We start from the raw sequence: 25,800 nt of genomic DNA, 5'->3' as shown, positions 1-25,800 counted from the left end.
TTTGACTAAGACCGCCCAAATGTATACGCAAGTAAGGTGGGCGAACCTGTCAGTACAATTGCTTTGGAACCTGATGTTCCAAATATGGTAAGAGGCGTTACAATTCCATCACACGCTTGCAGTATTCGACCAATCACTACGCACTGGTTAACTGGCCAATCATAGCACACCTTGCTTTTCAGAGCAATGAGCTTTGTAAAAAATCTGCAAATACAAAGAGGGGATACAAACATGCACGGTATGTGGAAAATACAACGTTTTTCAACCTTAAATCATGTATACACATTGCATTACATTTAAAACAAACGATAATATTTGTTTTAGCCATGTCATATCACCCCTTTAAAAAGTTATTAATTTGTTGACAAATTGGAGAACAGCAGTATCTTGCCGACAAGAGTGCGCTAACATTAGTAGCCTATTAGCTCAAGTGATAAGGACAATGTGAGAGAAAATATGCAAAAATGTTTAAATATCACGACTGTAGTATGGGTGGGCATTTGTCATAATAATATAGTTTTGCGTGCGTGCGTGCGCCCCACCTCCACAACAGAAAACAGATGCAGAGATTACAGAGGCAACATGATCGGCTAAAATGTTAATGACATTAATTTTTAAGTGAAGAAACGCGCATATACACACGACAAAATAGTACATAACCAAAACCACCGAGGTCATGTTTATATTTTGCGCATTAAGTCGATTAAAGTAAATCCCACGAAGTGTTTAACAGAGAGCCAACATTTCTAGTTACATCCCACAGTATTATGGCATTATTAAGGCACCCAAAATCCAGTGTCTTAGACCAGTGTTTCCCAACCTTTTTTCTGCCGCGGCACAGTTTTAATTTGCAAAAAATTTCACGGCACACCAGCATCACATTAACCACTAAAATATAACAAAATTGCACAAAACTGCATTGCTTTAAATTGCTTAAGACAGCATATTATAATAAACGTAGTACTCACATATGATGTCAATGTGAAACTTGAGCTTGTTTTGATGAACACAAAGATGATATCCTCGCTGGAATTGATGACAACGACACACGGAGCTCTTGGTCAACTGCTCTCAATCTTTCTCTATTTTTGTTCTTTATATAAGTCAAACTGGAAAAGCTGAGCTCACATAAGTAGGTTGTGGAAAAAGATAACAACACTGAGATTGCACTGTCTGCAATGACTGGGTACTCTTTGGCAGCAGTCAACCAGAAACTGTCCAGAGGTAGGTCACTGAATGTAATTTTCAAACCACGGTCCTGTCTCATTTCAGTGAGCTGCTCTTGTTGCTGCAGCGACAGTCCATTTGCGTTATCCATTGCAGATGAGCTAAATGGGTCTCGAACCCAGTCAAAGGCTTCAGGTGATGTTAAGGGGAAATAAAAAGAGAATTTTTCTTCGAGAGTTGATAGATGCTTACAAATTACCTCACACAATGCCGCAAAGTTGTCTGAATGTCCAGTTTGGGCAAGGGGAAACATCTCAAGAGAGCCTTTTTCCACATGTTGTCGCCAGAGGGCAAGCTTTGATCTGAATCCATGCAGTTTGTCTGTGCTAGTTAGTACATTTTCATTTCTCCCTTGCATTCGTGTGTTCAGTTCATTGAGGTGTGCAAAAATGTCCGCCATGTATGCCAACCGTGCACACCATTCCTCATCTGCCAACAGCAATGCGTACTCCGATTTTTCCGCTGTTAAGAAGGTTTTCAGTTGTTCCCTCAGTTCGTACACACGCGACAAAAGTTTACCACGGGACAGCCATCGGACCTCCGTATGAAGCAATAAAGTCTTATGGTCTGCCCCCATCTCCTCACATAAGATAGCAAATAGTCCGCTTTTCAAAGGCCTTGTTTTTATAAAGTTGAAAATACGCACTGCACCATCCAACACATTCGACAGCTCCTTTGGTAACGTCTTGGCAACAAGTGCCTCGCGATGCAAAAAACAGTGCGTGACCGTGACGTTCGGATTTTTTTCTTTGACTCTACTGACGAATCCCTTGGTATTCCCAGTCATGGATGCTGCTCCGTCGGTACACACACTCACGCAGTTTTCCCATTTTAGTCCTCCTTGTTCAATGTAATCGGATGTCACCCGAAATATTTCCTCTCCTGTTGTTTTTGATGGCAACTCTTTGCAAAAATAAAAATTCTCTCTGATGATTTCACCATCCACAGCGCACGTTTGCTAATAGCTGAGCATTCCCACATATGTCTGTTGATTCATCAATTTGGAGTGCAAATTTGACGCTAGTTTTTATTTTTTCCAGTACAACACTCTCAATGTCAGCGGACATACAGTATCATCAATGCGTCTGGCGGTTGAATTGTTTGAAACGGGCACTTTTGCAATTTCTTTGGCAGCATTTGGACACAACATTGTTTTCACAATTGCTTTGCATGCAGGCATAATTAATGACTCCACCACCATATGTGGCTTTTTCGATTTTGCCACTAAACCAGCAACCAGGTAGCTAGCTTCGAGAGCTTTTTCAGACACTGTGGTACTCTTTCTCATCAAAGAAGCCTGTTTCTCCGTTTGATCTCTCAAACGCACAAAATAGTTTGTCTTTTTTAATAAGTGATGGATGTTTTGTTTGTAAATGACGTTTAAGCTTGCTAGGAACCATTGCATGGTTAGATAGTTTTTCTCCACAGACTTAGCATAAGGGTAGTGCTGCCGAGCGATCCCCGGTGAAAGTGAATCCATATGACAGATAACTGTCGCTGTATTGTCTTGAGCTCACCGTTTTTGCTTTCTTTCCTGTGTCTCCAATGCTAGAGGGCCCAGGTTCCGATTCAGGGTCGTTAGATTTTCTTTTCAAGAATTTATCCATGTTTTCCCGTTGGTTTTAGTAGCGTGGTCATAATTATGTGTGGAATTCGCACATGGGAAAATCGCGGGCTACGAGGTCACGTATACGTACAGTCTCCTGGATGAGGTCACGTATACGTGGTCAAATACGCGATGAGGTCACAGTTGGTTTACTTTTAATTGTAAAACATTGCTGTACATCTATATTTTATTTATTATTATTAAAAATTGGCCATTTTCCACGGCACACCGGACAACTTGTCAAGGCACACTAGTGTGCTGCGGAACAGCGGTTGGGAAACACTGTCTTAGACAATTAGAATATTACCTAAGATCAACAAAAAAAAAGGATATTTTAAACAGAAATGTCAGGCTTCTGAAACGTGTTCATTTCTTTGCACTCAATATTTGGTTGGGCCTCCTTTTGCATGAATTGCATCAATATGGCGTGGCATGGAGGCAATCAGTCTGTGGCACTGCTCAGGTGTGATGGAAGCCCAGGTTACTTTGATAGCGGCCTACAGGTCATCTGCATTGTTGGGTCTGGTGTCTCTCATCATAGACTCTCTGTGGGGTTCAGGTCAGGCGGGTTTGCTGGCCAATCAGGAACAATACCACCATGGTCATTGAACCAGCTTTTGGTACCTTTGGCAGTGTGGGCAGGTGCCAAGTCGTGCAAGAAAATGAAATCAGCATCTCCATAAAGCTTGTCAGCAGAAAGAAGCACGAAGTGCTCTAAAATTTCCTGGTAGATGGCTGCGTTGACTATGGACTTAAAACACAGTGGACCAACACCAGCAGATGACATGGCAGCCCAAATCATCACTGACTGTGGAAACTTCACACTGGACTTTTAGCAACATGGATTCTGTGCCTCTCCACTCTTCCTCCAGACTCTGAGACCTTGATTTCCAAATGAAATGCAAAATTTACTTTCATCTGATAAGAGGACTTTGGTCCACTGTGTTTTCTGAAGTCCATAGTCAACGCAGCCATCTACCAGGAAATTTTAGCTGACCTTCTGCTGACAAGCTTTATGGAGATGCTGATTTCATTTTCCAGCAGGACTTGGCATATAATAAATAAAGGCTTGAAATATTTCACTCTATGTGTAATGAATCTATAAATATGTGGGTTTCACTTTCTGAAATGAGTGACAAAAAATATTGACCTTTTTCATGATATTCAAAAAATTTTAGACGTACCTGTATTAAAACGGTGCACTGCAACAAATAAATATTTTTTTGCCTTGTTTTGCAGAAATATCACAGAATCCTATAGCAGAAATATTAACAAAACAATTCTTAAATCAATAAATATTTTCTTCAGAAGCTAAATTAAGCCTTAAAAAAGATTGTAAGCCTTATTTTCTTAATAAATAATCAATGGTACACACTGCTAAGTTTCAGCAGTGAAACCACGTATAAATGGTTCCACGTTTGTATGGAATGAGAGTAAATGTGATGATTTACCGTTGTAACCTGATCGTTACCATGGCAACATGTTTGCAGTTGATCGCAGTTAACAAGAAACATGAATCCCAAGAGTTTAAGCTGTTTGATACGTATCTGCTGTTTTCGGCCATGTTTCGTTTATGTTCAGAGCTTCACAGCGCGCTCTCGCGGTGTTGCCATGTTTACATATTTTTAAAAGCTTCGCATTTGTTGTTAAGTCTTTTCTTATGAAGCTGCAGATACATTATATAGTTAGTAAAGTGAACAGTTGAGCGTAGTGGTTTTTTGCCTTATTAAATTTTGTCGATTTGTAGGTTTATTTTGGGCTTGTCATTGTGTGCTGTTCTTTTCAACAATATGATCTGGCAACACAGTCATTTCCCGGCAGGGCTGCGAGGCTTTTCAAAATGCATGAAATAGCAAGCACATTTTCATATGACTTTCTTGCACCGCGCTTACAGAGAGAGACATATGATGCACGTTTAAATATGTCATTAAAGCAGAAGTTGTTCAGTTCGGTTCTATTCACACTGCGTAAATGTGGTGCAGACACATTAGTGAACCGTGCATCTACAAAACGAAATTAAACACTTACCATATAAAGCATTATGTGCCAATGTCGTTTTGACTTTTACTATACAGTTCAAACTTCTTATAAGTTACCAATGCAACAAGGGTACGAGCATTATTTAAACAAATATTATTTATCTTACTTCTACATTCTTGCACATTAGGATTTTTATAAGATGCTAGTTTGCACAGCGTCCATAATCCTGTCTTGAATCTGAAATGTTTGCTTAAATATGGCCAGGGGTTTACTTCATTGTCTTCAGCAGTTTGATAGGGTTTCACTTTAGGACAGGTGCACTATACCGAAGTTAACTTCTCCGTCTCCATCGCTCTTCTGGTATCGGCGCAATCTCAAACTCGCGCCCATTATTCACTGGAGTATCTGGTCGCGTTTTTTTCCTTGCAATGTTTTCATTATTTTTTTACTCAGTAACGGGTGTGATTTTAAATATAACGAAGTACAATACATCACACAAATCGTACTTAAGTACAAGTAAAATTACAGATTTTAAAAGCTACTTAAAAAACGTCTTGGTTACGGATGTAACTTCAGTTCCCTGATGGAGGGAACGAGACGTTGTGTCGAACCGACAGATTGGGGTTTGTCTTGAGAACCTATCATCTTCTGAGTATTTAGAAAAGGCCAAAGAAAATTGGCGAATGAAATTTGCATGCCGGACTCCTCCCCGGATGTCTGGGTATAAGAGGGAAGCCGGCGTGCTCATTCATTCACCTTTTGGTCTGAGGAGCCTGAAGCATACCCCCCCGACCGCTGGGGTGGGCGGCCAGCGTTGTGGCATAAAGGACTGCCACTCTTTGTCACCTCTCGATAAAGACGGCTCTCCTGATGGCGCTCACCTCCAAGAGGGTAGGGGATCTGCAAGCACCCTCCATGTCCACAGATTGCCTAGAACTCGGACCCGGGGATTCTCATGTTATCCTGAGACCCCGTCCCGGCTACGTGCCCAAAGTTCCCACCACTCTCCCGAGAGACCTGGTGGTGAACCCGCAAGCGCTCCCCACCGGGGAGGAAGGCCCAACCCTATCCGTGTTGTGTCCAGTACGCGCACTGCTCCTCTACTTGGACCGCACGCAGAGCTTCAGAAGCTCTGAGCAGCTCTTTGTCTGTTTTGGAGGTCAGCAGAAGGGAGGGCTGTCTCCAAACAGAGGCTGGCGCACTAGATCGTGGATGCCGTCGTTATGGCATACCGATCTCAAAATCGCCCCTGCCCGTCAGGAGTGAGGCACACTCCTCATGGGCGCTGGCTCAGGGCGCCTCTCTGGCAGACATCTGCAGAGCTGCGGGTTGGGCTATGCCCAACAACTCTGCGAGGTTCTAATACCTATGCGCGGAACCGGTGTCAGCCCGCGTCCTGCAGGGCAACGTGTAGGGCCGGTAGGGCGTACGCCTGCGAAAGCCCTTCTCCCTTCCTCTAGGGGGATCAGCGGCTATTACGCCTCCCTTCTTTCCCCACTGGGTAAAGAACAGGCATTCCATCCATCACTAAGCACCTTCCTGGGGGTTGGGCTGGGCAGAGCAGCCCTGCCCCTCAGGCCGGGGAACAGTTGAGTTATCTGCCACATAGCTCTAACCGGACCTAGTGCTCCAGACGTGGTAACCCCCCCCCTCCGTGGGCTGTTCCGTCTGATGTATCCTCATGAATGGTTCCCACCTCGGCAACCCATGACCTCCCTAGGTGGACTCCCACCTTGGGGTTGTGTCGGTTCGACACAACGTCGAGAGACCGACAGAAAGGGAAGTACAAGTACACAAAAAACCTACTCAATACAGTAACGCAAGTAAATGTAATTCGTTACTTTCCACCTCTGGGCACACACTTCTAAATATTGCTAAGAGACCAAGTTTGTCAAAGCGCCTTGTATTCTTGTGTTGATCAATATGATTCGCTGTACATATGATGGACATATCATGTATTCATTTATGATGCAGCTTTTAAAGAATAGTATTTTCAAGAACAGTAAGACTATGCTCTCCAAGGCTATGTCTAACTAAAAACTGTATTGTAATGTTGTTAAATAAAAAATAGTACAATTGATCTCTCAGATGTCATTAATTTGATGCAAGAAACCATTTTTAAATTGTCAATGTAGAAAACACCTACTTATAATTTTTGATTAAACCATACATCTGAGTTTAATACTTATCAATATAGATAATATTTAGGGGTTTTATTTAAAGGAACATTACAGTTTCATAGTTCAGGCAATACTGTTTGTTGTTGTAGCCTAATAAACTTCATTGCTATTTTACTTAGTGTTATGTTTTGATTCAGAGTCAATAAAAAACTATTGTTAATTAATCGTTATCGGCAGGCACTGCACACCTTAGTTATCGTTATCGGCAAAATCCAATATCGGTCGACTACTAGAATATATACATTTTACAATGTTTTGCAACTTTACATCATGTCTGGTTAGCACATAACAAATACAGAACAGAAAGTCTTTTTATGAGGCAGGTTTAGCAAATTCTTACTCTAGTGTTTTTTCTTTGTGCAGGAATGCCTATGTATGTGTGTGGCTATGCCTGTTTACTTCTGTTAGCTTGTGCAAATGTCCGCTGCGCTACAGACATTCCTAAAAGAGCAACAGTCCATGTGTCTACTGGTCGCAGTGTGTTTTTGTTTGTAAGTGGGGTTTTTTGCCGAGTAGCTTTATGCCAGGGCCAGGCTTCTGTTGCCATGGTGAACGTGGAATCCTAAAAGCTTAGCTCTCCGTCAGCTCAGACCCATTACAACATCTCATTGGTTGTTTGTCCTGCATGGGATTGTGATGCGGCCTGTCAGTTGGCCAATAGGGCACAGACTGAGCGAGGGCTGTTGCTAGGGGGAGTAGCTTGGAAAAGAGTCAGCTGGGTTTTTCTCTCTCACTCTTGCTCTCCCATTGCACTCATTGACTCCATCTCATCCCCCTTACCTCCTTCCTGTCTCTCTCTCTTTTTTTGCACTGATACACATGCTGCGGGAATAAAGCACATGTTGAAAAATTCACTGAATATTTCATGGTGCTCTTTGGTGTGGAGCTCGGAAACTGTGTGTGTGTGTGAGTGTGAAGTGCAGAGTTGTTTTGACTTCATGTGCATGCATGTGTATATGTATGTGCATGTGTATGTGCTTTTGGTTCTCGCTCGTGGGAATAAATGGTATAGCCATATTGTGCGCATATGTGCGTGTCCATGCGCAGAGCTACGTGTAAAGTATCACGTAGACAGGGTCACCCCCCCAGTCACCCCCTTTTAAAGGGCCGGGCATACTTGACTTTCCGTGTCCGTCTCGCGCACAAGCGTCCACACAGCTTCTTGAGCATACTCAATCGCGGATGAGTGTGGATAGACGAGTTTGACACATGCGCAGTACATCATCGAGTGGATTCGGCTGATTAAAAAAAAAATTTGTGCATGCGCTGTTGTACGCGTTCCGTCACAGGGATGTGCGGATGGCCACGGACCCCCCTGATGACGAAAATTAGGTCGTGCGGACGGCCGGACTATACTTTTGCCTTAAGTGCTGACTAGGGTTGGGAATCGAAAATCAATTCCAATTTGGAATCGGAATCGAAAGGCTAGGAATCAGATTGGAATCGAAAGGAATAGGAATCGGATACTTGAGATTAAAATTTGAATTCCTCTTATCAATTCCTGTGTGCATATTTTCAGAAAAGTACATGCGTTGCATGATCTGCTGATATCTCAATAAAAGCCCTTATGAAAATTATCGATATTTTTTACTATAGTAAGCATAGTTTAGCTATAGAATTTGCATTAAAGCACAGGAATCACAAATTAACCATAGTTGCATTATAGTAACTGCAGTTTAACCATGATGTAGTTCAACTATGATAATACAAATTGTAATAAATCAGAAAAGGTGTGTTTCTATGTGTAAATATACACAAAACGGTGCTCATAAATATATAAATATATTTTGCAAACAAGTCAATAAGCAGGCTAAATGACCATACAGGTTGATATCTAAATGTTTTACTTCAACTGTGGAATCGAAACTGGGAATCGATAAGAATCGAAATCGATAAGCAGAATCAGAATTGGAATCGGAATCGATAAAATTGAAACGATTCCCAACCCTAGTGCTGACGCCAAATCAGTGTCCCCAAACACTCCCACTCCAAAACACTTTTATTCATTCATTCAAATGAGGACTTCACAATAAGTCCTATTATTATAAACTAATTAAATTATATAATAATACTACAATTATTATTAGTTATATTAACAATAATAATAATAATAATGCATTCAATAAGTAATATAAATATACAGTATAAGACTTTAAAATCACCATGTTACCGAAGTTGCGATTGTCTTCTTTTCCCTATCGTGACGTATATCCAAGTGAAACGGCTTCTGAAATTAGAAAAAAATGTAGGGCGGGGCTTTATTTTGCCCTTGCCTTTTTGATTGGTTTGTTGTAAGTTGGGCCTGGAGGGGAGGGCTAAAAATGCCTGGCCATTGGACATTGAGGATAGTCCTTCCTCTTTTTTGTTGCTGACGTCATGTGGTGAAGAGTTGTTGTTGAGAGGGGGAGAGGAGCTTAATGTTTTTGATTAAAGATTACAAGTGCAAATGAATTTTTTTTTAAATGACGTCACACGCTAATTTGCATATTTTCTGACGTCATCACGTGCTTTTGTTCTAGTGTCTAGTGTTTGTTTCACTTCTACTGTCTGATCTATCACATTATATTGTATTTTAACACAAATGAATGCTATTTTCACATATTATCTGTTCTGTTATCAGACATAAAACGAGTATAAAATAATGACTAAACACGACCCAATAACATCTCGTGTTTAATCCAACCAGCTGTTACTTTAACTGCTGCTAAAATCCTGATTTAAAAACGCGACATTGTCTGACAAAATCACCATACATTTATATTGAAGAGCGGATATGTGATTTTGGCTATATACTATACTTGTTTGTCTCATGCAGCGCACAGCCTTTACTGCTGTTGCTCTCTCATCAATGTGTTGTTGTGTTATGAGCGATTTTTTTTATTTTAAATGCGAGTGATAGTTTTTTTGTAGATCGCGTATAGCGGAGACAATTCGGTGCAATTTCAGAAATATGGGAGAATACACTGTTGCTGCTACACAGAGTTACAACTACAGAACACACACACTGCACCGGAGGGAGGTCAAGAGCTCGCACACAGCCTTACACCAATCACATAGAGAAAGGGTGTGTGGGCAACTCCGCTAACCTTTCGTTAAGTCATGATAAACTCGATCAGCCGTCTTTTCTGTCAATAACATCTGTGAATGTTGACGTTTATGTGGAAAGGCAAGTACTGATAAACTCGATCAGCCGTCTTCTCTGTCAATAACATCTGTGAATGTTGACGTTTATGTGGAAAGGCAAGTACACAAAGGAAACGCATATTGAAAACACTGCCAGTGCCACCTTTTAATTCGTTCACTGTCATGTGAGAGAGAGGTGCTGTCGAGACGCTGCACGCGACATGAGTGAGAGCGAGAGGGGCGCTGAGTGCTCGCAACTCTACAGTGAATTAAGCGGTTTTAAATTGTAAAATAAAAGTGGGGATCATGAAAAATCTATTCATGGCGGCCAGTGTTGATAGTGTGGCTGGCCGCGACAAATAAATCAATATGTGAAACAGACAACACAATGATATGTTGTTATGAGAAGTAGCCTATACAAATTTTTTGGTTAGTTTTTAAACTATGGCGGAACAAATTGGACTATGGCGGGCCCCCATAGTCTAGTTAATGAATGGGAAACACTGCTTAGCACTTTTTACCAATTATTTATCTTTCAGATTTAGCCCATGTCCCATATCCATTACAATTAGTGCATAAGTCATAATTTTTGCCCTTTTATCTTTACCTTGACTTTCTTTTTAAACCTTTTTAAATACATATGTATATTTATTTACTGCAAAATCGTTGCTATATCGTTCAGCTATTTGTTTTGTAATGTTAATATTTTGAAGTCGCTCTCAATATTCCAAGAAGCCTTACTGGCATGCCACCCCCCCGCCTTCTCCTTTTCTCTCTAAATGGTAGCTTCCACATAGCAGAATCAATTTCTGTTAATGTGAGATCCAAGGGTCTCAATTACAGTAGATAAATACACACACACGACCGTAATGCCGTGTGTTGATCCATCTGAAAACAAAAACAGGAGTGTTTGGTAGGAGTGTTAAAGTGGATTGTGTGTTAATGAGATACAGTAGATTAGATCAAAGCACTCGGCCCCACCCACACCCTCCCTCCCTCCCTCCCTCCCTCCCTCCCTCTCTCTCTCTCTCTCTCTCTCCTCCTTGTCCCTACCTCTCTCTTCCTCTCTCTCTCTCTCTCTCTCTCGTCTCCTCTCTTCTTTCCCTCCCTCCCTCTCCCGCCCTCTCTCTCTCTTCATCTCTCTTTCTCCCTCCCTGTCTCTCTCTCCCTCTCTCTCTCCCTCTCTCACTCTCTCTCTCTTCATCTCTCTCTCTCTCTCTCCCTCCCTGTCTCTCTCTCCCTCTCTCTCTCTCCCTCTCTCTTCATCTCTCTTTCTCCCTCACTGTCTCTCTCTCTCTCTCCCTCTCTCTCTCTCTCTCCCTCTCCCTCTCTCTGTCTTTTTTTTTTCAAAGAAAGCACTTTATTGGCATTGTTTTACATACAGCATCGACAAAGCATTTATAAACATAAATGCAAACATATAACAACTGCAAAAAATAAAATAAAACAATCTCCCGGGCTCTCTCTCTCTTTCTTGTGGCACATTTGTGGTAGCTCTGATGCATTTATCTTATTACAGTGTGTGTGTTTGTGTCTAAGTGTGTGTGTCTTCTTTACTAACCCTTAATGTCTCGTTCCCTTTCTGTCGGTCTCTCGACGTTGTGTCGAACCGACAGATGGGGTTCACTCTTGAGAACCAATCGTCTTCTGACTATTTGGAAAAGGCCAATGAAATTGGCGAACAAAATTTGCATGCCGGACTATGCCCCGGACATCCGGGTATGAAAGGAAGCCGGCGTGCTCATTCATTCACCTTTTGTTCTTCGAAACCTTCGATCTTATGATCATTCTACAGTCTCTACTGATCTATTTCTGCAGCGACTCTCCCCTGGGTGTCTCGGCAGTTCCGGAGGTGTTCGAGTTTTTTCCTTTTTTATTTCTAAAAGAGCAAATTTCTCCAGCGCGGCATGTCCCTCTGTTCTCGTGGGTGCAATGCGCTCATTGAGGAGGGGGACGGACACAATGTGTGTCTCAGGTGTTTGGGTCTCCGGCACGCTGAGGCAGCATTTGTGGATACGTCATGCCCGCACTGCGGGTAGCTGTTTTCTTTGTGGAAGCAGCCGCCACCTCATCAGCTTCCCGTCCTAGGATCGCAGCGGCTACGGCCCTGCCGTCCCTGACGGCGAGCAGCGGGGGTGATAAGGGGAGCTCCGTGAGCGGCAACCCATCAGCCACAGGCTCGCGGACTGCTTGCGCCCCATCTCGCTCGTATGATCTTCCCCAGGGGACGGTCCTACCCCATCTTGTTCCTCCGCCACGTACTCGGAAGTACGTGACGACGATGAGATGTCGCTTGCAGCATCGGAGGGCGACTTATTGGCATCCGATCCCGACGATTCCTCGGAGCTCCCTCCTTTGGGGGATCGAGCCCAGGATGAAGCGGACATCGAGATGTCAACCATGCTCTCCCGGGCTCGCGGCTGGATACGTGGTACCTCGGGTCTGGACGCGACTCCAAGCCGCACCCAACCCCGGTCCCGTTTTTCCCAGAGGTGCATGAGGAGCTCAGTAAGACGTGGAACGCCCCCTTTTCGGCGCGTTTCCGTCAGACCAGCTCTGTCGCCCTCACTTCCCTCGATGGTGGGGCAGCCAGGGGCTATGTCGACATCCCCCAGGTGGAATGGGCCGTCGCGGTACACCTGTGCCCATCAGGGAACTGAGGTTACATACGTAACCAAGACGATTTTATTCTAGTGAGGTAAGCAGACAGTTTTAGACTAGTGCAGTGTTATAGGAGTATATTTGTAGCACATGAAGAACTGAAGAGCGTGTATAGCAGACAGATGAGGTCTGGATGAAGTGAATGCAGTACAATGCTTTGGGCAGGGCTGGACATATGTTACGAAAAAATCTGTCTGTGCGAAGAACAAATTTACCAGTGTAGCCCACACGCAATACAGTTTTGCACGTGTTTTAGACAGATTCGCTTGTTTGTGTATTTGTCGGCGTAATTGTTTGTGTGTGATGTAAATCAATGGTGCACTGCTATTTTAGTTGTTTTTGCATTTAAAGTGTGTCTTTATTTAGAGCCCTGTGATTTGTGCAATGTGGAAACAGGGAAAGAGTAGCGCTATCCGGCTTTTTAAATATGTCACCTGCTTGTTTTGCGTGAATGTGAATGAGTGCACAGTTTAACGCATTACTACACACGTGTGTGATGCTCATGCATTTGTCTGCGTCTCTTTATGAGGACATGAACTCATGAACTCCATCTCCAGAGCTGATCTGAGAGCTTATTTCATAAGCATTTCACTATTAGAGAAAATATATTATCAACCACACACTCTTTGCGACGACCCGTCAAAATAAAAGTCTGGAAAACTTGAACATCCAGATTAAAAACATTATTGTATTATAATATTTACTATAATAAATTGTAGTATTCTAGCAGTAAATTGATAAACTATAAACACTAGAGTATACTTATATTTACTAAACTAGTATTTATATATATATACAGTATATATATATATATATATAATGTATATAAAACACCTTTGTATCTGCAAAAGGAGGAATTTTACTGCAGTTTACCATTGTAAATAATATAATAGTATACAACGGTATGTGGACAAATATATAATTATTGTATAGTAAGAGAATGGAAAACACAGAACTTGGGAAAAACTAAATGATATGGCCCTTATTTACCCAACTGTAACATGTGATAAACTACACACATATTTTTGTGTATATTTTTTCTAATATAACAGACGTTTTATACTTAAGCTACAACTGTTTGGCCTGTGCTACAAAACTTTAAACCTCTGTAGCAACAGTGCTACGTGCAAAAAAAGTTAACGTACATCACTGCAAATAAAATTAGAGATTGATAAACTCCAAGCACACAGTCCTTAGTAACTGTAAGGATTTCATTTTATGACAATAATACAAAGTATTTCCCACCTCTACCACTAGAGTAACCCCCACACAAACCTGTTGACATTTTGATTTAAAGTATGATATGGCCAGTGTAAGAACTTATGTAAGGACAACTTCAATTCTTTACAAGATGGTTCTGTAAATCTTTACAAGAAGTCGTGTAACTTGCTAGTGTGGCATTACATAAACATACATGCTCATACACACAGTCTTGAGCAGATAGTATAGTCTTGACAACTGTCATTTGCCATATCTCTCTTATTTTCCCTCATTTTTCAGTTTTCCTGAACAGCAAAAACAAATAGTGCATCTCTCTCTTTCTTTCTCTCTCTCTCTCTCCGCTCCTCCTCCCCTGACTTACTGCTCCGGAAAGAGAGGAGGAGATGGAAGCAGAGAAACACAGAAAGAGAGTACGACAGGAAGAAGAGTGGAGGGAGACAGAGCTTCACAGGTGAGACAGGATGACAATTATCAACGCTAGGAGGGAAGATGTGCAGGTGTGTGTGTGTGTGTCCTATAGTCTAATAGATTCAGTGCATGCGGATAAAACCGAGAGGATCTACTTTCTGTACCCCACTTCTGCAACACTTTAAACAGTGCATTAAAGAAAAGTGTGATGGTGCATGTGTTTAATAAAGGTATGTGGAGGATGGAGTCCTTGCTGTGACTTCAGGCATGTGAATTACAGAATACAGGCAACGTGTGCAACGTTTCTTTCATCTGTCTGTTCTCACATTCCTTCCCTCTTTGAGGTGTCTGATACACCCCCACCTCCTCATTCTAAACTATCTGAGATTTATTTTGTGTCTCTTTGTTTCTCTCCATCTGCCTCTTTGTTCAACAGTATAGCTGAAATATAGTTGTACAGAGGGAATGTTCTGTCTCTTTTCCTGCCTGGTCTCATCTTTTTTGTTTGTAAGGCACATTCGGCATCAGTATGTTATGAATGCCTGGTTTTTTTCAGGTTAGATATGGAGGTCACTTACTCTTGTGTGCGGAGCTCCTCTGAGTCATTGAGTGCAGAAATGTTGGATTTCTTTTTCAGTCAAACACAACAACAGTGGACATGATGCTTGTTCAAGTGTGCAAGCTTACTTCAAAATCAAAAATGTGACCCACGCTGCAGACATACAACTTTGACCACAATAATAAGACTTTTATTTTATCTAAAAAATTAATTGATTATTTGTTGCTTATTGTTGATGGTCATTGGGTGAAAATTCTGTCATTATTTACTCATTTCCATGTCATTGTAGTCTTGTGTGGCGGACCTGCTTTGTGGAAGACAAAAGAATATGTTAGGCACAATGCACAATGCATTACGCTGTTCATTTCTAGATGTAGATTTCATCGAATGAAAAATGTTTGTATGACTCCAGTTTTGGTGTAAGTTACAGACTTACAGCCACTCAATGAAATACTTAGAAATTCAAAATTTCAACCCTGGAGTGTTATTGGAGGTTATTACAAGACTTTTGAACTTTTGTGACTTAAAGGGGTCATATGACATGGCTAAAACAAATATTACCATTTGTTTTAGATGTAATGCAATGTGTATACACGATTTAAGGTTAAAAACGCTGTATTTTCCACATACCGTGCATGTTTGTATCTACTCTTTGCCCCGCCTCTCTGAAACGCGCAGATTTTTTACAAAGCTCATCGCTCTGAAAAGCGAGGTGTGCTATGATTGGCCAGTTAACCAGTGCATAGTGATTGGTCGAATACTGCAAGCTGGTGACGGAAACGTAATGCCTCTTATCATATTTGGAACATCGGGTTCCAAAGCAATTGTACTGACAGGTACGCCCACCTTACTTGCGTATACATTTGGGAGGTCTTAGTCAAGTCATACCACGAACTGATGTAGATTTGTGGGGGTGTGGTTACACAAGGCGTTTCAGGCAGGTCTGGGTGAGCATTCGCTTTTAGAAAGAATGCATCTTTTGATCCGACCCTTTAATTTTTGCAATTTTACATGTCTAATACAGACGTGCTCAAATTTGTTGGTACCCCTCCACAAAAAACGAAGAATGCACAATTTTCTCTGAAATAACTTGAAACTGACTAAGTAATTGGCATCCACCATTGTTTATTCCATATTTAATATAAATCAGACTTTGCTTTTGATTTTTTATTCAACGTAATATTGTAAATAATAAAACAAATGAAAATGTCATGGACAAAAATGATGGGACCCCTAACCTAATATTTTGTTGCACAACCTTTAGAGGCAATCACTGCAAGCAAACATTTTCTGTAGCTCTCAATGAGACTTCTGCACCTGTTAACAGTTAGTTTGGCCCACTCTTCCTGAGCAAACTGCTCCAGCTGTCTCAGGTTTGATGGGTGCCTTCTCCACTGAAGACTGCAAGTTTAAGCTCTTTCCATAGGTGTTCGATATAGGATTCAGATCAGGACTAGAAGGCCACTTCAGAATAGTCCAATGTTTTGTTCTTATCCATTCTTTGGTGATTTTAGCTGTGTGTTTTGGGTCATTATCCTGTTGGAGGACCCATGACCTGAGACTGAGACAGAGCTTTCTCACACTAGGCAGTACATTTCGCTCCAGAATGCCTTGATAGTCTTTAGATTTCATTGTGCCCTGCACAGATTCAAGGCGCCCTGTGCCAGATGCAGCAAAGCAGCCCCAAAACATAACCGAGCCTCCTCCATATTTCACTGTAGATATGGCGTTCACTTCTTTGAAAGCTTTATTTTTTTCGTCTGTGAACATAGAGCTGATGTGACTTGCCAAAAAGCTCCAGTTTTGACACATCTGTCCAAAGGACATTCTCCCAGAAGGGCTGTGGCTTGTCAATATGAATTTTAGCAAATTCCAGTCTGCCTTTTTTATGTTTTTCTTCCTCCTGAGTCTTCATCCATGGAGCCCACTTTTGCTCAAAAAGCGACGGATGGTGCAATCAGAAACTGACGTACCTTCACCTTGGAGTTCAGCTTGTATCTCTTTGGCAGTTATTCTTGATTCTTTTTCTACCAGTCACACTATCCTTCTGTTCAATTTGGGGTCGATTTTCCTCTTGCGGCCGCACCCAGGGAGGTTGGCTACAATTCCATGGAACTTAAACTTCTTAATAATATTTGCAACTGTTGTCACAGGAACATCGAGCTGCTTGGAGATGGTCTTGTAGCCTTTACCTTTACCATGCTTGTCTATTATTTTCTTTCTGAACTCCTCAGACAACTGTATCCTTTGCTTTCTCTGGTCCATATTCTGTGTGGTTCACACAATGATACCAAACAGCAGAGTGACTACTTTTCTTCGTTTAAATAGGCTGAATGACTGATTACGATACATGATTGGATTGGATACATGTATGATACTAATTAAAGAAACTAATTGTGTGGAATATCACTATAATCCAATTATGTATTATCTTTTCTAAGGGGTACCAACAAATGTGTCCAGGCCATTTTAGAATATCTTTGTAGAATAAGCAATAATTAATCTCTTTCCACAGCTTCTTTGCTTTATTCTATGACATACCAAAGGCATGCAAGTATACATGATACAATAGCTTTTAATATTATCACTCTTCAGGAGGAGAGAAGCATTATTTCAATGAGTTGTAAGGGTACCAACAAATTTGAGCACGTCTGTACATGCATGGGCAACTTATAACACACCAAAGACACAGAAAAACACGTAGTCGCACAACATGACCCCTTTAATAGATAATAAAACATTTTTATGTTGAAAATCAAGGTCAATGAAGTTACCATATATGGTTCCTCGCCGGTCTATGGTCATTTTTTCCCAAAACGTTTATGTATTTAAAAATATAAGACATAATATTGACATGCATAAAACATATATAAACTAAATAGAATATCTATTTAGGAACATTTTGTTTTATTTAGGACATTTTTTCTTTTACTTAGGAACACAAACACATACACTCAAAACAGTAACAGTGAAGTGCAGAGCACTGGATCACGGTATATTGTTATACAAACCTGGGGCAACATTCAATGCACTAATAAATACTATTGCCCTATGAATGCATTATTAGTAAAAGTTTGGCTTACTAGACGCATCAGGCGTATGTCTAAAAATGGACACGTTGTCACTAATGGCTGGAATACCCTACAAGACTTTTAAAATCTGAACAGATTTTTAAAAACTAGGCGTCATACACTTGCAGACTTTGTAAACGGTTAAGGCTAAAATACACTACATAACTGGTATCATACGAGTTTCAGAACGCAACAAACAAACAAAGCGCCTCGTTGCTATGAGACGCATGACCAACGAAACAAAAATGGATGTGCTGAAGATAGATGCAGTAGTTATTGTAGCCTCGTAACTGCGCGCCTCTGTTTTCGTCAGCATATTACCACGTCCGGTTTCCGTAGCAACTCGTCGTACGCTACTACGTGTTTGTTTGCAAAAATCCGAAACGGTGATGATTGACACCGAGTAACCATAGACATGCTCTGCTGTATCAGAAGGAGCTTTATTACCAAGTATGCTTAAACACAAGGAATTTGGCTTGGCGACAGTAGCTTCCAGTGCAGAAGAAAGTACACACATAGTGCAAACATATGTGATAGTGAGAAGAATAGCGGAGCTCAGAGCCGTGGCTGCCATTCGCATGTGTTTCGCGTATTTAACACCCACCATTCAGTACACAAAAGTAGTATTACGGCAACAAAATACTTATGTTCTGCAATTTTAACAAACCGATACCTGCAGATGCGTTGTGTTTATAAGTTTGCAGAGCGATCTCTTTAGGTGTTGCCGTGTTTCGTGTGCTTCACGCATTTTTTTGGAGGATAATTTAGGCTGGGTTTGTAAAGCGATTAGGTTTATAAAGATATAAAAGCTGGAAATTAGGGGAATATATATTTTAAAATCTTTTGTCAATATAAAGCATTTACATTTGTACTTTTTATACAAGGTTTTTGTTTTCCGTTGCTTTTTTGGTCAAATCTGGCAACACGCGTAAGTAACCGCTCGCATCCTGTGATTTCTCACACCGCACATACCGTCGCTGCATCCCAAATCGCATACTCAATGAGTATGTGCTCAATTTCAGTATGTACGTACTCAACGGGGCAAGATGGGTACGTACTGTTTTCCGTGAATGGATGTAGTATGTACCCAGCCAACATTTTTTTGTGGGGCCAATGTAGGCCCCGTATGGGCTTGAGGCATGGGCCCCAAGTGGGTTTGGGGAGAAATGCACCCCTGCCAGATTATGCACCTCCTTCTATAACACGCTGTCCGATTGGCTAATTCTAACCCCTCCCCACACCTAATCCTCACCCTAACCATTGTGGGGAAGGAGGGTGCATAATCTGGCAGGGGTGCATTTCTAGGCACAACACTGGCCCAGGGGCCCATGCACGTTTGGGGCCCATGAAAGGGGGATAACATTTCACATAACATTGCTATTGCTATATTCATTCTACCGTGTGCCTCTGGCCCGCACACACGCAAGTGCGCATAAAACAGTATTTCTAACGTACGCAAATCTGATCCTTGATTTAGTAACTTTTACAAGCCCTTTAGCAGCTTTTGTTCAGGAGAAGCACAAAGCGAAATATCCAGCGACATAAAGCTTTCATAAAGCATGGGGTCTACAAAACACTTGTGCCCAGGGGCCCCTGAATTCTTAATCCGGGCCTGCCTGTGCTACCAAACTTTAAACCTTTCTAGCAAAAAAAGTTAACCTACAGCTAGGGCTGTCACGATTATTAAATAATCGTCTCATCGCGATTGTTTGACCTCATCGCGATGATTTCGGATCATCGCAATTATCGCACATCTCTATAGAAGACACTAGGGGGAGGTGTAGTGCATCTGCATATTGCATATTTTAGTGTATATATTGTTACTAAAGCATGGTAATACTTGTAAAATGTACCACCACAACACAATCACTTAAAAAAAACTAAAACATATACAAATTACCTGCAGTACAATTTAATATTATTTAAGCAAATTTCAGTGTGAAAACCAGTCTACCAAAATTTCATTAACACACAAGTAAAATTTTACTGTAGTCTTGCAAGTGAGAAAAATTTTGAAATCAAATTTTAATGGTTGCTTCAATTCACACCTGATCAATTTACTTCATTTACAAGTATTTGGTGGTTGTATTATTGACAGGTAAAAGCCTAAACCTTAAATATATGACTTTTTCATATAATTTTTTCCGATGTATTTCCAAGAAAAAAACATAGTCTTGTATTCAGAACAATATGGTCGTTTCAATCGCTGAATCAAAAATGAATGAGAATTAAATGTCAAAGCTCAAAAACAGACAATTAATCGCCATAATCGACAAAGCCCTAAAACAGACAATTAATCGCAATGATTTATTAGACAATTAATCGTCAATCAAATTTCATAATCGTGACAGCCCTACCTACAGCCTTAACACTAATAATAATTACTGCTTGCCTTTGTTTTATAGCAGTCACGGAGAGTAGGCCTATAACCAAATTCAGGCGGCCAAAGCGGACACTAGTTATAATGCTTAGAAGCAAATTTTACCAATCTAGATCCGGAACAATTATATTGAGAATTCAAATAAAATATCATTTTTTTATCGTTGGACAAGTAATTTTTGTACCCGGACAAGTGAATGACAAGTTTACACATGAAAATGCTTAATGTCAAGCCCTGCAAAGGGTACTTTAAACTCAACTGAACAAAAAATATTTTGAACGCTTAAACTGCTGACAGTCTGATGTTTAGTGCCAGACTGCGTTAAGGGCTCTTTTTCCACCCCTGTCTCGTGCTCCAGTGGTTTCAGTCCACACCTGTAACAGAAGAACACAAATACGGTTATTTGATATGTCCAGCATCACATAGTTTACAGCACAAATGAGTACTCTACATGCTATCAATTTAATGTCAAACAATTCAAAAATGCATCACCTCACAATAACATAATTATTAGTTGACAAGTACAGTATATACTACATAATCTTATGAACAATCTGTTATGTGTAGTCTGCATAATGAAGGCAAAGATGCTGCATCTATGTGCAGATCAATCATTTAACCCCCCTGGGGTCCGAGTGGGTTTTAAATCCTGGAGAAATTTTGTCATGTCCTGAGATTTATGCTTTTTAGTAATGCACCCATATTTTAATACATCGTTATAAGTGGTGGGACATTATCACGTCGTGCTGTCAATCACTCTCTGGTAACGTTATGCTGAGAACCCTCAAAGGCTTTTCATTTATAATTAGCACTACACGAACCAGAAATATCACGCAAACAAAGCAAATACAACAAATCCGTGTTATATGATGTACATTGTCAGTAAAAAACAAGGTTCTTGAAGAACACATTAACGTATTTAAAATGTAATGGGAACTAGCGTTCTAGCACTACACAGGCTGCAGACAACGATAGCGCGGGCTGCATAAATCTGGTCTCAGAACAGATTACAATTTATGTCCTAACGTTGCATCGTTTCTGACATCAGCCTTTTAAGCTTTAGACGTCTGAAGAATTAAAAAGAACGGCATTAAATGGTTAAATATCGTAAATTAGTATCACTCGTCATAGGCTGTGGTAAAGTCAATTCAATTTTACCTCAGGTGGAAAAATGCCAGGTAACTTACACGCAGGCTTACAAAATGCAAAAGAAAATGACGGTCAGAACAGGGTTCCCGGTGCTTGATAACACGGATAACAAAAACACGCTTAAGAAAATATGAATTTTACCTTCTTATTTTTTATTATTTCAGGTCCCGACTCGATAAACTTGCTGCTCGGTGGAGTTGCCAGCGCGCCACTGCTCTGCCAAAGATATCTTTCCGCCGATAAAGAAACTCATCTGTAGTTTGATTTATTTATTTGATTTAAATCATAGCTGTCATTTAAACATTAAACATTTTCAACAAAAGAATATTTAATTATGTGATATAAGAGAAATCTACCAAAAATCTACCAAAACTCAGGAGAACTACTTTGTCAAGCGGAACAAAGTGTTCTCGGTCAGGGGTGTGCTCGACTCCATGCATAACCTGCGCAAAGCAATCGGGTTATGACATCAAGATACCGCGACATCGTTTCTAGGCAAGTGCTTCGTGATCGATCTCGCGGTAGTGTGATGTGCGCCGGTCGGTCTGCGCAGCTAAGTACGAAGTCGAAAGTATCTATCACATTGAGCAAGAACGTCGCTTGTGAGACTCATGTAAATTGACCTGGATTTCTGCATTTATCTATCGTGGTTGATTTTCATACAGTTAGGACAGTGAAAGGAAGAAAATACTGATACAGGCCTATTGAATGAATTAACAAAATATTCCAGAAACTCCATTTGCATTAAATACATAACAAAATCAGCCTAAATATCTGAGATATTTGTATGTTTAAAAGGATTATCAACCAAATATAAGAACTTTAAAAAGTTCAAATGCATAATGTATTTAAGGCATGAAATCATATGCCCACTTGGAGCCCATGAAGGTCTCATATGGGCAAAGCTATGTGGGACCCATGTTGGTATCCCACACGGGGCCCATATGTTTTGCCCATTTTAAACATATGCCCATGTGGAGCCCATATCGCCCAGATAAAACCCATATGGGGCCCACATACAAATGTTCAAATGTACACATTGTTGGACTTTAAAGGCAGTCCTGCATGCTCAAAAATTTGCACAGAGACGTTCTCCAAAATTAAACAGAAGTTTTATTATCAGATGTAAAAAGGTAACAAAGCTTTGGGTTGTCAGACGATCTCCTCACTCCACCACAAGCCAACAACACAAAATATTCAAAAACACCCATATTTATTAAGTATGTGACGTCGCTCGTATCTTCTGACTCCTCCTCTGCCTTTTAAGGAGTGCTGCTCCCTTTCCACCAATCACCGTGAAGTCCTTTTTCTTAGTTCCTGTAAAATAACATTTCAAAACGTATATCCTGTGGTCAATCGCCAGTCCTGAGGAATGTTCTCCAGGACAGTTTCTTTTGGGGAGTGGTCTCCTAGAAACAGTTTATTGTGGCCGGACAACATACCAACATTCTTAACATTCTTTTAGTAAAAAGAAAACACTCAATCATCTAATGTTTTTAATTATATAGCGTTGTTTCTTAATCCTATGATTAATTAAAACACATCACAACTCATGATTATACTTAAAACATATGCAGTGGATTGATTCATAACATTTCTTTTCTTTATGACTCTTTGTGACTCTTTGTGTGTGTGTGTGTGTGTGTGTGTGTGTGTGTGTGTGTGTGTGTGTGTGTGTGTTGATCTAGATAATTTATGGCTCCAACCCCCATTTGCCACAGTAACTATTTTACTGAGTAAGATAGCAAGCACATGACAAAATCACACAGCTTAATGATTTAATGAAAGAAAACACTTATTGATTATATTGATATTTAAATCATACTTTTATCTGAAAAATATTCCCACAACATTTAAAGGAGTGTAAAGGCATAATATGTATTTTAAGCATAAAATCCGTGTGCCCACATGCAGCCCATAAAGGTCCCATAAGGGCAAACCTATATGGGACCCACATTTGTAATCCCACATGGGGCCCATATATTTTGCCCCTTTTTATCCCATGCCCATGTGGAGCCCATGTCGCCCAGATATAACCCACACGGGGCCCACATACCGATGTTGGGTGGGTATTAGAGCTGAAGATCTTTGCCCGGACCCGATGGACCCGACGTGACCCGACGGTTTCGGTCGGGTTCGGGCTTAATTTCTAAAATTTTAAACGGGCTCGGGCCGCGCACGGGCTTGCAAGGTAAATGAGCGGTCATTTGATGCATTCCGATTAGCGCGAGAAAGATGCGAAAATGGATGCTGAGGAGGTGAAACGGAGGCTTGCCTCTGGCGATTATGTTTTGGTTACACCAGCAACTAAAGCAAAGTCTGAGGTGAGGGAAAGTTTTGACCATGTGCATAATGAGAATAATGAGCCAGTGGGATATGTGAGATGTTACGATGTTACAGAGGACATGTCTAAATGACGCATTCTTGACAAAAAGCTGTGTGCGTGCGCACATTTGAATAGCCTAATGTCGGGCTGTAAACGGGTTCGGGCTTTTAAAAAGCTGTCAATCAAAATTTACTTGTCGGGCTCGGACCCTGTCGGGCCTAACTTTTAAGGCCCGATTACAGCTCTAGTATGTATGCGATCAGCCGTTGTCCACCATATTGATGAGCTGCTTCTCCTTTTTAATGGCGGGTAGCAAATTACGTTTGTGGTGCATATCCGCCACCTACTGTACTGGAGTGTACATGGCCAGCGATGAACCATGTGGCGTAATAACAAGCGCAACAATTAAAGTTATGAGAGACAGGTGCATTAACATCAGTAACGCTACAACTTTACCTTCCATGAGTTTTCCCAACATTTGCAACATGTTTGTAATGCCTTCACAAAGGAGACGTCGGGCAGCTGCTCGACGATCTCGCCTTAGGAGAGCACTGCTGATTTTATTGTCAAGGAATATAAGTATTATTGCTTATAAATTAAGTGTACCCTAGAAATGCATTGCTAGCCCACACCTACACTTGTGCACAATATTATTGATAAATGCTGACCAATACTTATTCATTTTTTTCCTGAAAATGATATATTGTATTAAAATAGGCTACTAAATGTAATTGTATTGCCATATGCCATCTATGCAATAATACAGACTACAAAAGTGTGAATGCATACGTTTTCAGTGAATCAATGACATAATGCCTGAAGTAATGTAATATGTTTTATTTACAGGAAACTATAGAATAAACATGTACACAATAAACACAATAAAAAATACGTACATTTGATGTAAGAAAATAAATGCATTTAATAATTATTAATACATATACAAGTAAACATCACATAAATCAAAGCTTTATTTCAATTTATTGGTGTAACAAATGATCCTGTATCTACAGGCGTTGAACCCCACACCCTACTGCCATCTCGCAGCTGATCACCATCCCCACCTTCCTGATTTTAACGAGTGTGCTCATCTGTCCCTGTAACAGTCAAACAAGATTCAAGTGACCTCTGTGATTTGTGCTCAATACTGCATTTAAATGTGGAGGTAGTTGCACATATTTTTTACTTGTATATATTTACATACATACATAGCCTTACACTCTCTATATCTTTATCTTATGTTTATTGTATTGTATTTCTTCATTTTTTATACCCATAGGCCCTTATTTAAATCATTGTGTACTGTATTCTATTGTGTTATGGTCTCTATGTACTGTTGTTACTGTTTCTGTGTTCTGGATGCTCCTGTCACCAAAACAAATTCCTTGTATGTGCAAACATACTTGGCAATAAAGCTCTTTCTGATTTTGATGTGTTAACTCGCTGTTTATTTTCCTGAATTCATCATCAGTACTAATGGACAAATAAAACATATACATTATGTTTAGTTACATTACTTCCATGTATCTATGCAAGCAGTGAACAATGCTTTGTACCACATATTAACAGACGTAAGCTACATTACTGTGATATGTATTTCATGTTGTGTTGTGCTCATTTGCAATACTTTATCGAGAAAATGACAGGTCACATGTTACACAGACATTAAAAAGCGTCTGTAACATGCGTATGGTTTAAATATTTGTCACGTTAAGTCTACTTTGAAGACGCTTGTGTGCGTGGAGCACCCCTTTATGCTATACATATTAAAACACTGCATTTTCACAGCAAAATCAAACATGTACTAAACTATGTAGCATCTTACAGGTTAACTTTACGCTACAGCACTTTAACAAATGCGACTGCAACGCCAAGAGAAGCGTTGTTGGCTAGTAATACTCACATTAGA

The 25,800-nt window shown here is 40.6% G+C and overlaps 1 protein-coding gene and 1 long non-coding RNA gene across 2 annotated transcripts; one reads left to right on the top strand and one right to left on the bottom strand.

Moving 5' to 3' along the window:
• Window positions 1-384: 384 nt before the first annotated feature.
• On the bottom strand, window positions 385-2,280 carry LOC130562151 (SCAN domain-containing protein 3-like). The gene has a single exon (XM_057347026.1). It carries the CDS (start codon window positions 2,012-2,014, stop codon window positions 977-979), a length of 1,038 nt encoding a protein of 345 aa, XP_057203009.1. The 5' UTR covers window positions 2,015-2,280; the 3' UTR covers window positions 385-976.
• Window positions 2,281-11,320: 9,040 nt separating this feature from the next.
• Window positions 11,321-25,312, top strand: LOC130562167 (uncharacterized). Its single transcript, XR_008963912.1, has 3 exons — window positions 11,321-12,814; window positions 14,372-14,449; window positions 24,905-25,312. It is a non-coding gene; the product is annotated as an uncharacterized LOC130562167 (long non-coding RNA).
• The last annotated feature ends 488 nt before the right edge of the window (window positions 25,313-25,800 follow it).

This window comes from Triplophysa rosa, linkage group LG1, assembly GCF_024868665.1.
Source record: "Triplophysa rosa linkage group LG1, Trosa_1v2, whole genome shotgun sequence".
NCBI lineage: Eukaryota > Metazoa > Chordata > Actinopteri > Cypriniformes > Nemacheilidae > Triplophysa > Triplophysa rosa.
Note: the sequence above shows the minus strand (reverse complement) of the source record. Positions and strands in the feature narration are given on the sequence as shown.

Bases quoted from the DNA above. Each gene is read 5' to 3' on its own strand.
- LOC130562151 (XM_057347026.1), bottom strand. From the start codon at position 2,014: ATGACTGGGAATACCAAGGGATTCGTCAGTAGAGTCAAAGAAAAAAAT.